The sequence below is a fragment of the Neomonachus schauinslandi genome, chromosome 14, assembly GCF_002201575.2.
Source record: "Neomonachus schauinslandi chromosome 14, ASM220157v2, whole genome shotgun sequence".
NCBI classification, from domain to species: domain Eukaryota; kingdom Metazoa; phylum Chordata; class Mammalia; order Carnivora; family Phocidae; genus Neomonachus; species Neomonachus schauinslandi.
The window spans coordinates 72,949,607-72,964,921 of record NC_058416.1 but is presented as its reverse complement, the minus strand read 5'-3'; the positions used below and the strand labels follow the sequence as shown (position 1 = coordinate 72,964,921).

Below are 15,315 nucleotides of genomic sequence, written 5' to 3'. Positions count from 1 at the left end.
TGGTGTAATGAAGATAGCCCTGGCTCTGGCAGCCGCCGCCTGGATGGCGGTTGGCATGAAATCACAGCTTCGTCGTGGTGAGGGATTGATCCCTGTATTAAATGTGCTGGTTTAACAGAGCGGAATTTATTGGTGCTTTGGCCTCTGCCACATTGAGAACTTTCCAAAGCGGTAAACAGAGTGGAATTTAAAGAGCCAGGCGCCGAGCACAGCCACATCTCTACTTCCAGCTCAGAGCTGGGCCCTTTGGCAATGATGTTAACTAAGAAGTATTGAGCCTTTACCCTGGGTCAGATGCTCTGCTGCATTTGACCCCCATGAGCTCAATTAAACTCCAGAACAACCCAACAGAGCCAGCAAGCAGTGGTGTTACTGCAGCTTTACAGAGAGAAGGAACTGAGACTCCAAAAGGTTGCATGCCTCATCATTGAGTCTGTGGGGGCAGAGGCAAGACTCGAACCCAGGCCCACTTGAATGGAATGTAGCATCTGTTAGTCACTACTCACCCTGCCCAAGAATAGGGCTGTTGACGAATCATCAGGAACGTTAAGCTCTGTCCTTGATCCTCAAAGAACCACAGCGCCCTTAGCCCCTCCTTCACCAACCCTCAGCTAACGGAGGCAGGCAGCCAGCCCTAACTTAATCATCCCCCACACATGCACAGACTGCCTGAGGGGCAGGCACCTGCTCTTGGTGCATGGCGAGCCGTGACAGTCTGACTTCATAGCCCTCACTTAATCCCTATGCCATACTGGCTTCCTTCTGAATAACGTGCATCTGTCTCTGTCTGTCTGTCTCTGTCTTCTACAGCCATGTGTGGTGGGGAGCTCTCTGCCGTGGCCGGGGTGGTACTGTCCCCAAACTGGCCAGAGCCGTATGTGGAAGGTGAAGATTGTATCTGGAAGATTCACGTAGGGGAGGAGAAACGGATCTTCTTAGACATCCAGTTGTGAGTGTTTATGATGGGTGCTCCAGTCCAGCCTGATTGGGGAAGAGGTGGCTCCCACTTTGTTCTTTCAGCCAGTGTTAATGAAGCATCTGCTAGGTGTCAGGGACTGTGTGCAAAGAGCTGGAGTCCCAGTGGTGGGAGAAACGACAACATCATGCACGCACAGACAAATGAAAACATCATGCACAACCTAGCCTCCAGACATTCCATCTATGGAGGAAGCAGGCATTAAAGGTAGAAATGCACCCACAATGGCATACTGTAAATTTGGTGAGCAATGTAATGATACATGAATGGTGCTATGAGATCTTATAATGGGGATTTGATATAAAGAGGAAGGTCAGAAAAGCCTTCCCTGAGGATCTGATACTAAAGCTCAGAACTAGTGAATGAGTTGCAGTAAATATATCTGAAAGGAACAGAATAAGCGACGGCCCTGTGGCAAGAAGAAGCACAGCATTTTCGAAGCACTGAACAGCTAGTGTGGTCAGGAGGAGGGGGGAGGTATAACGCGTACTGTCTGTACCATAGCAGGTTGTTTTCTTATCTGTCTCTCTCAACTAGATCCGAAGGTCCTTGTAGTCTACAGGGCTTGCTCTGATTTATCTCTGTCCCGGGATCTAACACAGAGCTTGCCACAGAGTTGGGCACTCAGGAGACCGGTGCTGTATGGAGAACTATTGTAATGGATGGAGTTACCCGGCTGTGTGGCTGTTTGCTATACTCAGGGGGGGTGCCTATGAGATGCTCCATCCAGAACTTTCCCCCTGCTGAACTCCCCAGGGATGGGGAGAAACAGACAGAGACAGATGGTAATGTCTAGAGAAGGAAAAGAAAGGGCTTCTGGACAGACCCAGACACCGTGGCTTGGACAGTGGAGGGCAGTGGGGGGGAATGCCAAGTTCTGAAGAGCCTCTCTGGAGGCAACCAGGACCCCGGCTGCGGGGGGCGGGGGGGGGGGGTAGGGGGGAGGGCAGCGCTCCCCTCAAGCCTGAAGTAGAAACGCAGTCGGCTGGGAAGCGAGACCCAGGCTGCCTTGCTCTGCAGAGGAGACTTGCAAGAGGGGAGTTATCTGCAAAATTATGATAAAATTTTGAAGCTGTCCCTTAAAGGCTGGGGAGGTGTCCTCGGAGGCTGCCCCAGGATCTTCTGCTCCAGTCAAATCGAAGATTTACAGACCTTGCACAGTTGCCCTTTGCGGACTTGGGGCCGGGCCAACCTGGGTCAGAATCCCACCCCCACCCCTCCCCAGCTGTTTCCTCTGGGCTCCTCTCTGGCTTTGGCTCTTCTCCTCGGTTACAAGGGTCTTGGAACATCAGTGTTTCGCGGCTCCTGGAGGCAGCCTGTAAGCCTCCCTTGCCCATTCCCACCCTCGCTCACTCCTCGGTGGCAGTTCACCCCTTCCTCCTGTTCTCACCTCTCTGACTTCTAGAGTCTCGTATGAAGTGCTCATTCACTCAAGAAGCAGTTTCTGAGTTGTCTACTATGAGCCAAGCCCGGTTGTAGGCACTGGAAAGGCTCTGGCAGCTACCCCTTAGGCAGTAAAGTTTATATTGGAGCAGAGCAGGTTGGATGGTCTCTATTAGCTCTTGGGGGGCGGGGGGCGGGAAATACATATGCACCTACTGTGTGCAAGCACTAAGCCAGGCGCCAGAGGTCCAGTTGTGAGAAAACAAAACCGTCTCTGCCCTCACTGTCTAGTGGGTGAGGCAGACATGAAACTATATGTGGTGTGGTGAGAGCGGTGATAGGGAGGACAGGCCGCTGAGGAGGCCTGAGTGAAACCAAGGAGGGCTTCCAGGAGGAAGGGACTTCTGAGCTGGGATGAAGAGAAGGTAGGCAATGATGAGGGGAAAGGAAGGGTGTCCCAGATAGTGAGAACAGAATGTGCAAAGCCTGGAAATGAGAGAGCAGGTGGCCAGCTTAGTGACTTGAAAGAAGTTTAATGTGGCTGGAGCGTGGAGATCAGGTAGGGGTTATGGAGGGAAAGGGTCCAAGGGAGACCCGGCATCTTCTTAGCTGAAGCTTCAAATAGAGCACTCCTTTCTCAAGCTGTTTCCTCTGGGAAGCCTTCTGTGGCTCCCTACTGCCCTGATGGTAAATATGAATGTGTGGTCCTGGTTTATGAGCACCCCACCATCAGAAGTTCCTAGCAAGCCACCTCAATCTTTAGCCAGGAGAAGGATAGACTAACTCCTGGTATCCTGGCTTCTCTTGCAGAAGGTCCTCCCAGCCCCATGCCCCCAGAAGTTGTCCATGCTCCCAACTTCTGCTGCGCTAAGTGGCCTTCTCCTCGCAGCGTGTCCCCCAGACGTGCGGTTCTGCTTCACCAAGACTGGCCCATGTCTCCCCTTGGTGTCACAGGCCTGGATGAGGAAACAGGAAAACGGAGCCCTTGACTTCACTCTCTCTAGGCATCAAACACTCAATTAACCTTCTGCTTGACACTAGATGGGGTTTTATTTCCACTGCAGAGAGCGCAACGGGGCAGCCGATCCAGGAATCTGAGCATTTAGGTTCCTCAAAGCCAGGCCACCATTGGCATCCACATCAGGAAGGGACCCCTTGTTGGGGGGGAAGATGTTCTCTCTTCTGATCATCCTGGCAGCCCCAGATATGAGTGTTGGTGGGGAGAGAGGAGCCCCGACTTCCCTCCTCCATGCCCTGAGCAGCCCCAGACCCAGCACCCAGCCTCTCTGGGCTTCACGTTCCCCCTCTGCAAAGCAGTGGGCTGCCTTGAGCCAAGAGAATGCAGACTCAAGCTCATGGAGGGCCAGGCAAGTAACGGAGAATGGGATCTGGGGCCAGTGTGGGGTGATGTGGAGGGGAGGGATCTGTGATGGAAGGGGTAGTTCATCCCCACCGGCAATCATTTAAATTTGGGTTTTTTTTAGAATAATGCTTCTCCCCCACTCCAAAAAAAAAAAAAAAAGTGTCTGCTGGCTGGGTCCAGACTTGAGGGGCCACCAGTCTGAAAGCTTTGGTCAAGATAGGGATGAAGGGGGCGCCTGGGTGGCTCAGTTGGTTAAGCGACTGCCTTCGGCTCAGGTCATGATCCTGGAGTCCCAGGATCGAGTCCCGCGTCGGGCTCCCTGCTCAGCGAGGAGTCTGCCTCTCTCTCTGACCCTCCCCCCTCTCATTCTCTCTATCTCATTTTCTCTCTCAAATAAATAAATAAAATCTTTAAAAAAAAAAAAAAAAAGGTAGGGATGAAGGTTCTCTCAATGCCGTGATGAAGAAAGCGATTTTCATCACTGAGTGCTTCCTATTTGCAAAGTGCTTTGTAGACACGGGTAAATTCCTCCCCAGAGTAATCCTATGGGGGTGATACAGCTACTCTATTCAACTCGTATTCCCTGCCTTCTGACCTCTTCCCTGGGGTGTCTAAAAGGCCTCCCGAATAAAGGGTATCCAAGGTTAAACTCCCGATTCCCCTTCTGCAAACCCGTTTCACCCCACCTGCCCATCTCAGTAAGGAATCATCCATTCTACCAGCTGCTCAGGACAAAAGGACTTGGGATTGTTCTAGACCAGTAGAATGGGTGTGTGTCCAACAACTGGCTTTCTTGGCAGTGGGGTGGGGAGAAACACCTTGATTCACAGCATTTGCCAATTTCCGTGGTGCAAATACTCCCACCATGGCCCATTTTGAGCTACTAACACAGTGCCAACAGAATCGCTAGATACCCGGACGTTTAACAATTGACTTGTGTGAGCCAGTGTGAGCTGCCGGCTGCAGCACGCTCACTGCAAATCGGGTTCTTCTCGTTCTTGCACACCCTGTCCCCGAGTCCTCAGTACCTCCTACTGATTCTAGAATTCAAGAATCAGAAGATGCCCAGAGTCTAAGCACGTGTGTCACCCCCACCGCTGCCACCATGGCCCCCATGTCTCATCCCAGGATTATTCCAGAGGCATCCTGCCTAGTCTCCCTGCTCTTGCTTTTGTCCCCTTTGGGGCTGTTTGTAACCCACCACCCTGAGTGATCTTGTTAAAACCTAAAGCAAGTCACATCATGCTCTGCTTCAAAGCCCACAGTAGCTCTACATTTTACCTAGAGTAAAAGCCAAAGTTCTTACAAAAGGCCCATGTGATCTAGCCCTGGTCCCGTCTCCTGTTTGATTTCTTTCCACTCCTTGTTCTCTCCATTTGGCCACACTGGCTTCCTTGTTGTGCCACAAACATACCCCAGGGCCTTTGTGCTGGCTGTCTCTTCTCTCCCTCCCCCAATCCCAGGATGCTCTGCCCTGAATATCCTGCATAGCTCACCCCCTAGCTTCTTGTAGGCCTCTGCTCACAAATCGCCTCCTCTGAGATGTCCCCCAACACCCTGATCTAAATCAGCATCTGCCATTTTTTTTAAGATTTTATTTTTAAGCAATCTCAACACCCAACGTGGGGCTCAAACTCACAACCCCCAGATCAGGAATCGCATCCTCCACTGACTTAGCCAGCCGGGTGCCCCAGCATCTCTGTCATTCTTGATATTCTTTGGCCATCACTGGGTTGGGGGTGCTGACCCCCACTGAAGACCCACTCTAGATTCTGCTTCTAAGTCTGTGATGGCAAATCCTTTGATACTATAATTCTATAAAACCTTCTCTTGGGGGTCTTCCCATGATGATTATTTTACTTGATAGCTTTTAACCAAAATCTTATCTCTTAACATTGCTGGTCATGTAATAAATATAGACTTATCGATAAAAGAAAGCCACATCTCGATGGTCTTTCCATATTTTTCTGACCTTTTTTTCCCCTCCTTGTGCATTGGAGGCAGCTGGACATGAATTTGGGTTCGCATTCTGGCTTTGAAACCTCATGGCTGTATGGCCATGAGAAGGTGTCTTGATTTCATTGACTCTTATTTTATTGAGCACCTACTATGGGCCAGGCATTGATCTACGTACTGTGGTTGTAGCAGGGAATCCAACAGAAAAAATAAATCCCTCTGTTCTCATGGATGTAAAATTTTAGGTTGGAGGGGGTGACATGCTTCAACAAAGATGACAATGTGTGGTATGTTGGGTGGCACTAAGTGCTATGGGGAAATGTGAAGCAAGGTAAGAATATCAAGAATGACAGGGATGCTGGGGACGGCATTCTACATCATCTCCATTTGATAGATGAGCAAGCTGAAGGGTGGACAGATCCCACTGCCGGGAACTGGCAGAATAGGATGCAGACTCTGTTTGCCATGCCTCCAGGGTCTGGGATCCCCACCAGCCCTTGAAAGGAGCCAGAGGAAGCCCCGTGTGTCTGGAGCTCAGGGACGCGGGAGAGGCAGCATCGATGAGAAAGGACCAGCAGGCGGCTGTGGAATCAGGTGGGGCCTTGAAGGCCGCATTAGGAAGTCTGCACTCGCCCAAACTGGGCAGCAGGGGAAGGGCTTTAAGCCGTTAACGGGGATTAAAGCTTTTCCGAGGGGAGCTGAGTCCTCCGGTCAGCAGCCTCGGGCTCTCCCCGGCAAACTCTGGCACGCGCCTGGCGGCGTGGCATCTGGACCTGGCACCCCCTTCCTCCCACAGACGGAGTGAAAATAGCATCTCACCAGCCAGGGTTACGTGAGGCCCGAGAGCTGCTGGGTTTAATTTATCTTGCTTGGTTTCCGCTGACAGTTTTAGTAAACCAATTTGGGTTTGATAGTAAAAATAATTCTGTCCTCAGGGCCCCTCACACCGCCTAAGTGCTTGCAATTGTTACTTATCGCCTTGGTGAGGGAGAAGGAGTTTGCACTGTTGACTGAGCGAGGTAGGTGGCCTGTAGTAGGTGTTGCGCACTGTCTGCTGAGTCACGAGGACGTAAACCACGTAAACCACGCGTGGCAGGCGAGAGGGGGACTTTTCTCCCCTTCATCTACCGGGCGGGTTTGTTGATGCCTTGGGCGCTCGCCTCTCGTCTCCAGTGAGTCAGCATCTATAAAGGACCTACTACGTGCCAGACCCCCCCCCACCCCAGCTGCAGGCTTTATACCCGTGAGCAATAGAGAGCATGATGCACGTTACGACACATTATTATGCAGAGATCATAATGGCATAAATTAGAGCTACGGGGGTAGAGATCATTACAGAAGGGAAGTTACCTACATTAGAGAGAATGTAGGCAAAGTGCGGCACATGGGGTCTGGTACGTCGCTGGCACTTCATCAATGGAGACTGGGATTACCAGGAACCCTTGTAAGATATTATGGTCACCACGTCCTGGGTTTGCAAATGACAGAGAGCTTGTTAAGTGGCGTTCTTGGGTCACACAGCTAACAGAGGACTGAGCCAGGGTTAACATACACACCATAGCCTCCATTTTTAGGGACTTGAACAGGCTTTTGGGGGACCAGCCATATGTCTCTGTGATGCACCAGGGAGGCTCCCAGGCCTCCAGAAACTCAAAGTTCAGGAAGGGAAGTGGTGCCGTTATTAGACAACCCGGCGAGATGCGGGCTGAATGGTGTGGCTGGAGGGGTGAGGATGGGGGAGGTAGCAGGACGCTGCATTAGCCCTGCTGGCCATGGGACCGTCACAGAGAGGGTGACATCCGAGCAGAATGCTGAAGAGTGTCAGTTGGCCAAGCTGGAATGGGGGAAGGGCATTCCAGGGGGGGCGCCTGGGAGCAGGACCCTGGAGCTGTGAAAACAGGGACGGTTAGATACCAAATGGATGCCCTGAATTGCGGCATTAATTAGAATCGTCTGCCTTGCATTATTGGCGTTAGAGGTGGGAAGGGGGGTGTGTAATCTTAAAATGAGTCAGGACCCCCCCAGGCTAAGCCTCCTTCATACCCCAAATGCCTATTCCCTAACCCATCATGTACCTCTCAGCTCCATCAGCTTACCTAAAACACAACTGAGCATGAGTCTTTTAAAACCTTAAGGGTTTCTGAAATTTCTCTCTTCCTCTCTCCCTCCCTCCCTCCCTCTCTCTCTCTCTCTCAAGATAAAGCATAGAAAGGAAAATAAAAGAACTAAATAATTATTGGTGAAGGTATCTCAGAATGGAAGAGATGGGAGGGGCCCAGAGAGGGGAAGTACCTTGCCTAGCATCACACAGCAAGTCAGAGCTGGGACCAGAAAAACCACCTAAGTGTGGCTGCAGACGCTGAGCACACTGGGCAGTCACAGTCTTGAAAATGCCGCATGACAGGGAGACATAACAGCTTCTAGAGTCCAAAAGAGCTACATTTAAATCCTGGCTCTGCTACCCCCACTAGCTCTGTGGTCTCGGACAGGTGACTGCAGGTGGCCATTCCCGGACTCACAACAGGATGCTTGTTCTCCTTATCCCCAGCGCCTGGCGCACAGCAGGTGCTCGATAAATATCTGTTGGATGAGAGAGAGAGAGAGAGAGGTGGTGAGTGTGTGAGTTAGTTAAATAATGTGAAGTTCTTAGTAAAGTTTCTGACCTAAAATCAGCAAATAACCACAGTCGACTCTATTTTCACCCTTTCCTCTGTGCCGCATTTTATGCTAAATACTCTGCATGCATTATTTCATTGATGATGACACCATATAAAAAATGTCTTAAACTCATCGAGCACTTGCTATTTGCAAGTTGCTGAGCCCTTTACCCGTATTAAATCATTTCACTCCTACCAGGACACTTAGGTGATGTCACAGTGGCTATCCCCTTTTATTCTTTTTAAAGATTTTATTTATTTATGAGAGAAAGAGACAGTGAAAGAGAGAGAGAGAGAATGAGCAGGGAGAGTGGCAGAGGGAGAGGGAGAAGCAGGCTTCCCGCTGAGCAGGGAGCCCGATGCGGGGCTCGATACCAGGGAGCTGGGATCATGACTTGAGCTGAAGGCAGACGCTTAATGACTGAGCCACCCAGGTGCCCCCTCCTTTTTATTGTTTTCTAAAGATTTTATTTATTTGAGAGAGAGAGAGAGAGCACGAGCTGGGGGAAGGGCAGATAGACAAGCTGACTTCTTGCTGAGCAGGGAGCCCAGCACAGGGCTCGATCCCGGGACCCTGAGATCATGACCTGAGCCAAAGGCAGATGCTTAACCGACTGAACCACCCAGGTACCCCGTGGATATCCCCTTTTACTGATAAGGGAACTGAGGCTGGGAGAGACGAAGTTGCTTGAGGACATGGCTGGGGAAGGGCCGAGTCAGGACTCGAACTCAGATCTCCTGGGCCAAAGCCAGTGTTGTAACCCCACAATAAATAGTAGAGAGGTGCTCCACAAGGGACAAATGCCTAGCCCCATCTTACAGAAGAAGAAACTAAGGCTCAGAGAGGTGCCTTCCCCTTTTGCCCCCCATTTCCTGGGACCTATTATAACCATACATCTCTGGAAGAAAAAAGTTTCAGCCAGGCTCCATCCAGCTTGCCTTCTCTGACTCTGCTACAGAGCCCAGCCCCAAATCTCTCCCTGTTTATGGGCCCCAACACGGTTCTCTAACCAGGAAATAAAAGGACCTAATAACAAAGCCCAGTAACCATATGATTGATAGCTGTGGAATATTTCTCTTCAGCTACTGCCAACCCTGTTCTGTGCTAAGTTAATTCCAAGCCCTAAAAATTAAGTGCCTTGTCCAGAGGCACTACAGTTCTTAAAACAGGGATGTCGCTGCTTTGTGCTGCAAGAATTCAGCTTGAGATCCAGGCAAGAAAGAAGGGTCAGCAGTCGAGGGCAGCGTTGACCCCAGGAGCACAAATGTCCAGCAGAAATCATGGAAGCAAAGGCCCCGGTAGAAATAAAAACCTTCCAATCCATTACTGGAGGGAAATGGGATTTTCCTGGAGCCAGAAGTTGTAAGGAATCCAAGAACAGCAAAGTTCCTAGAGCCCAAATCCCATCCTGTTGCAGATAAGGAAACTGAGGCCTGGAAATCAGAGGAGACTGTCCCAAGGTTACTCTATCAGTCAGCTATTACTGTGTAACAAATGACCCCTGAACTCAACAGCATGAAACAGCAAGCTTGTATCATTTCTTACGCATCTCCAGGTCAGCAAGGCAGTTCCAGGTACCTGGGGGTTCTGGGTGGCTCAGTCGGTTAAGTATCTGTCTTCAGCTCAGGTCATGATCCCGGGGTCCTAGGATAAATCCCCATGTTGGGCTTTATCCAACTGGCTCACGCATGCGTCTCTGGGCATCTCTGGGCAGCAACAGGTTGGGTAGGTGGTTCTGAAGATTTCTTAGGTGTTTGGGTGGGTTGGCCATCAGAGGGTCTGGGCTAGCCTAGGGATGGCTTATCTGCTCCATCCTCCAACAGCTAGCTCAGGCTTCTTCCCATGGTGACCAGCCAGGGTTCTAAGACAACAAGAAGCAGCATTCAAGGCCTCTTGAGCCTAGACTAGAAACTGGCCCAGCAGCATCATCTGCCATATCCTATGGCAAGTCACAAAGCAAGAGCCAGCCCACATTCTAAGGGTGGAGAAAGAGACTCCACCTCTTGATGGCGGGTGTTTTGAAGCCTCGCTGCAAAGAGCGTGGACACGGGGAGGGACAGAGCTTTCAAATCATGTTCGCACTCAAGCTGCCTAGGCCAGGGAAGAGTGGGGGTTAGAACTCAGGGCTCCTGGTTCACCGTCCAAAGCACCTAACGGCATCACTGTGTACGATGGCCCTATGAGGTGGCCCTCACCATCCCCATTTTACTGAAGGAATCCAAGGCTCAGAGAGGTGAAGAACTGGCCTACGATCCCACCTCGTGGAGTGAAGGAGATGAGATTGGCACTTGGCACCTGGTACCTGGAATTTATTTTTTTTAAGATTTTATTTATTTATTTGAGAGAGAGAGAGCACAAGTGTGGAGGAGAGGGAGAAGCAGGCTCCCTGCAAGCAGGGAGCCCAACATGGGGATTTATCCTAGGACCCCGGGATCATGACCTGAGCTGAAGACAGATACTTAACCGACTGAGCCACCCAGGCATCCCCAGGTACCTGGAATTTAGAAGGCTCGGGGAATGTTTCATTCTCTACACGATGCCTCCAACATGCGAGAGAGGGAAAAAGGCCTTTGCTCATGGTAGGAAATCTTGGGTTCAGGTCCCAGATCTTCCACTTATCTGCTGTGTGATAAGTCACTCCACTTCTCTGAATCTCAGTTTCCTATCTTTAAAATGAGGATCGTAAAGGTACCCGCTTCTTAGAGTCCGAGAGGATGAAACACTTGGCAAGGACCTGGTACATTACACACACTGAGTAATTTAATTGGCAGCTATGATGGTGATGACCATGATGAATTCTTACTCCTAGGATGTACATACACTAAGCTCCGTTATGCAACCACACACACACACAGACACACACACACACACACTCATGCTCTCACCATGGTTGATATCCCCTGAGCGTGGCATTTGGTGTGACAGTGAGGAATCAAGAAGGTTCATGGAAAAGTTCTAGCCAGGCATCCACCTGACTGATTGCTCCCCGTGGCGTGGTCGCTGGTGACAGGATATCACAAGCTCCAGGATAGATCGTCCCACAACACCTGCCTGTTTCCTGCCCCAGCCCCTCCACGCTCCTCCCAGCCCTGGTGATGGCGCGAGCAGCGACCCACCCCCTGTCCTGAGCTGGGCCGTCGTCCTTGCTGGTGCACACCTAGAGCTCAGGGCGTTCGAGTGCAATTAGATTGACACCCTGGGGAGACGCGCTGCTTGTTTCATGAAGCCCTGACATGCAGTGGCCTCGCGCACTGACTATTCAGCGGGGTTTACTGAGGGCTCACCGTGTGGCTGCTATCGCCCTAGATTACCCGAGGCCCAGAGATAACAACTCCCACGGATCGAGCCCTTCCCGCCCGCCAGGCTCTCCGTGTGCCCAGGACCCGGGTCAGCTTACTTAATTCTCAGAGCAACGAAGGAGTCCGCACGCTGAGGTCCCCCGCGTCACCGAGGAAGACACAGACGCTCAGAGGGGCTCTCGGTGGCTGGCCAGCTGGACGTGGGGGTGCCAGGGTTGAGACCCGGCTGCCTGACGCTGGGCCCATGGGCCGCACCACCTCTCGGCCCTGCCTCTCGGAGTGGAAGCGGTGCGATCCTGACGGCAGCCGGCAGCCTGGAGAGTTCTGAGCGGGCCAGCGGCATGGTCAACGCTGCGGTGTGGACAGTGCGTGCGGCCGGAGGCCCTGACCATGGTCCCCTGACGGCCGTGGCCCGGAGAGGCCCCTGGACGCCAGCCTGGTGTGAGCTCGGGTGAGCCCTCGAGGTTTGGCCCTGGAGGACGCTTCCTGCGCTCGGCCCACGTGACCCACGCGCCCCGCGCAGCCTTGTGGCCGCTCAGCCGAGCCACACCAGGCGCGACGACGAGTGCCTTCTCCCTGCGCATCGTGATGGGGGTTCGGAATGACAGGGACACATGCCGCCGTGGTCGGCTCCTGCTGGGGACAGCTCTGTAACATGTTCCTCCAGCCATGCGGAGCCCGGGGCCACCACCACCTGTGTGTGTGTGTGTGTGTGTGTGTGTGTGTGTGTGTGTGTGCGCGCGCACGCGCGTGGGTGTCACCACCCCTGCGTGCACGCACCACGCACTTCACACACACACCACACACCACACACATGCACCACACACCCCATACACACACCGCGCACACATACCACATACACACCACACACCCATACACCACACAGCAATACAGACACGCACCACAAACACACACACACACAACACAAGTCCCAATCCACCCTTAATTATGCTCTTATTTAATTATGCTTTAATGATGGTCTCTCAGGGTCAGCTCTTGCACCCTGACTTAGAGGTCCTAATGAAGAAGGCCTCAGAGCCCACCCACTACCTTTATATATTTGGAGAAACTCCTCTCCAGAAAGAGGAAAAGCTGTGGGCATCTCCACACAGGAAAGTCATGGCAGGGCCACAGATCTGTCCGTGGTCACACTTGGGTCCCAGAGGCCCAGGCTTCACCAACGTACATCTGAATCCTGGTATTCCTACCCTGATGCCTTCATCGCTGCTGAATGGGGAAGGGGGGAAAATGTGGGGTCCAACTTACCGAATAGAAGGAAAGCATGAAGCACAAGGAGACCATGGCCATTGTTAATTCATTTTTTTACAGTTCATGGATTCTGAGATTATCATCTGGGGAAACTGAGGCCTGGGCTGGGCAAGAGACTCATCCATAGTCACAGAGCAGGGAAGCGGCAGAGGGGGTGGCTCCTGGCGCGACCTCCTGATACCGGGGTTTGCTGCCACAGCACCCGACCCCGTCCCCTCATCCCTTTGCAGGACTGTATCATTCATCCCAAATATTCTCTTGAGGGCGTTGGTGGTATAGTGGTTAGCATAGCTGCCTTCCAAATATTCTCTTGAGGGCAAAAGATGCTCTTTTAATCAAATTCCTGGCCCTAATTATCTCCTTTACAGCTCTCCACAATATCATCCCCATCTTACAGGTGAGGACGCTGAGGCTCAGGAGGTTAAGCCACTTTCTCAGGGTCACGCAGCTAGAAATCGGCACCTTGAAGGTTTGAATCAGAGCCCATTCTCTTAGCACTGCCTCTCAAGATGGAGCAAATCACTAGGCTGGTTAAGGACTGACTTTTTCGTAGACAAACCAACCCGGAGCCGCTGGGTTTTCTCCTGATCCACGATGCTGGGTGGTGAAATGTCTTGTCATTGACCTTGACAAAGCTTTGCACACTGTGTTCGGAGATGGCCCCATCCAGCGATGTGGAAATGAGAAGCAGCTCGGCCCCGGGGTGGTCCCGGAAGAAAGGCACATCCAGCACGGGAGTCTCATTCTTCTCTTTCTCTTTGGGGATGAGAGGGGGAATTGGTGGAGAGGGGGAGAGGTGGAGAAACCCGAGTAGGGAGGGAAGGCAGTGGAGAACAGAGTCTGAGCCTCCTCCACACTGAAACCACAGCACAGCAGTGTCTTTGGGTCCTGGCTGCTGGTGCAGCCTCTTGGAGAATTTTGAGGGACACTGAACCCGGGGCCCACCCCCCAAGATGCTGAGGGTCTGATTGGTCTGGAGTGCAGCCTAAGCACCATGGGGAGGGTTCAAATCTCCCCAGAGAGTCTCACATGCAGCCAGGACTGAGATCCACCGGCCAAGGCTGGGTTCTGAGCCTGACCTCAAAGGGCGCCTGGTGAATGTCTCGGGAGAGAGAAAGCACAAAAAAGGCAATAAGAAAACTGTGCATTTTTTATGCATTCAGGTGTCCTTTCAGGGAGCCAGAAAGATTGGTTAGCATGGTTTCTTGTTCTGTCTGCCATTTTATCAAATTTAATTGAAACCAAATGAGCACTGGATCTGCAGAAATTCCATGGTGCGGAGGGCTGTCGGCGCTGGCTGTGCGGCATCATGAAGGAGCACAGAGGCCTTGGGACCTGAGCCTTTCTAGACTCCGTTTACTCCTTTGTAAAATGGGATTCATGACATCGCTTTGTGGTTGAGGGGATCCAACGAGAAATGGACACAAAGGAACTCTGAACAGGTCTTTTTAGAAAAGTTGTAATGTACCTAACACTGCATTTATGGGCTTTGGTTCTCTCCCCCCCTCCCCCCGCTTTATTTAAAGCTTATGGTTTATTTAACCACCATCTCTACGGTCCCATGGAGGTCCTGCCTGAATTGCAACACAGTGTTTTCTTAAAGTCATTCCAGCCCTCTGAGCCTCAGTTTGCCCATCTGGAAAATGGAGGAAAATTCACCATAATTCATCCATGTAAATGACATTTATCTCATCTGCGCCAAGCCCTGGGCTGGGCTCCGGGGATACGGGGTAGAAGAGCATGTGGTTTCAGGGGCACCTGGGTGGCTCAGTCGGTTAAGCATCTGCCTTCAGCTCAGGTCTTGATCACAGGGTCCTGGGATCGAGCTCCGCATCCGGTTCTCTGCTCAGCGGGGAGTGTGCTTCTTTCTCTCTCGCTCACTCTCTCTCTCAAATAAATAAATAAGACTTTAAAAAAATAAAAGAGCATGTGGCTTCAGGGAGTTTGGGCAATCTGGGGTGGGAGCCGACAGAGGGTCTGCCTCCCAACAATGTAGGTTTGGATTCTGGTTGTCCTCTACGACCAGCTGTTTGAGCTGTAGTATCTTCTTCACTGCTGGGTGCCTCGGTCTGCTTCTCTGTGACATGGGTGAGGACAGTGGTACTTACAGACTTTGTCCAAGGGTAGAAATGGTGTGTGAAGTGCTTGGAACAGCTCCTGGCATGTGGGAAGCCTTATGGAAACCTTGGCTAGTTATCATATGGCTGTAAATGCAGGGTGGGGTAGGGAGCACCGAAGGACCTTAAGGGATTTGTAAAATGTTGTCAAGCAGAAAGGTGAGGTCCCTTTACTCCAGATGAAGGAACCAGCACAGCCTGAGGCAGGTCTAGGGGCTGCAAAGGGTCTGGTGTACAAAGACATTTGAGACACCAGAAGTGGGCTGGGGGCCCGACGGCAGACCCCCAGGAAGT

General features: G+C 51.8%; 1 protein-coding gene across 1 annotated transcript in view; it reads left to right on the top strand.

Annotated features, from left to right (window-relative positions):
• SEZ6L (seizure related 6 homolog like) overlaps positions 1-15,315 on the top strand; it is a 75,504-nt gene that overhangs the window by 25,387 nt on the left and 34,802 nt on the right. Inside the window, exon 9 of the mRNA XM_021703475.2 lies at positions 811-949. Coding sequence (XP_021559150.2) covers positions 811-949 — 139 coding nt within the window. The remainder of the gene's footprint in view (positions 1-810; positions 950-15,315) is intronic.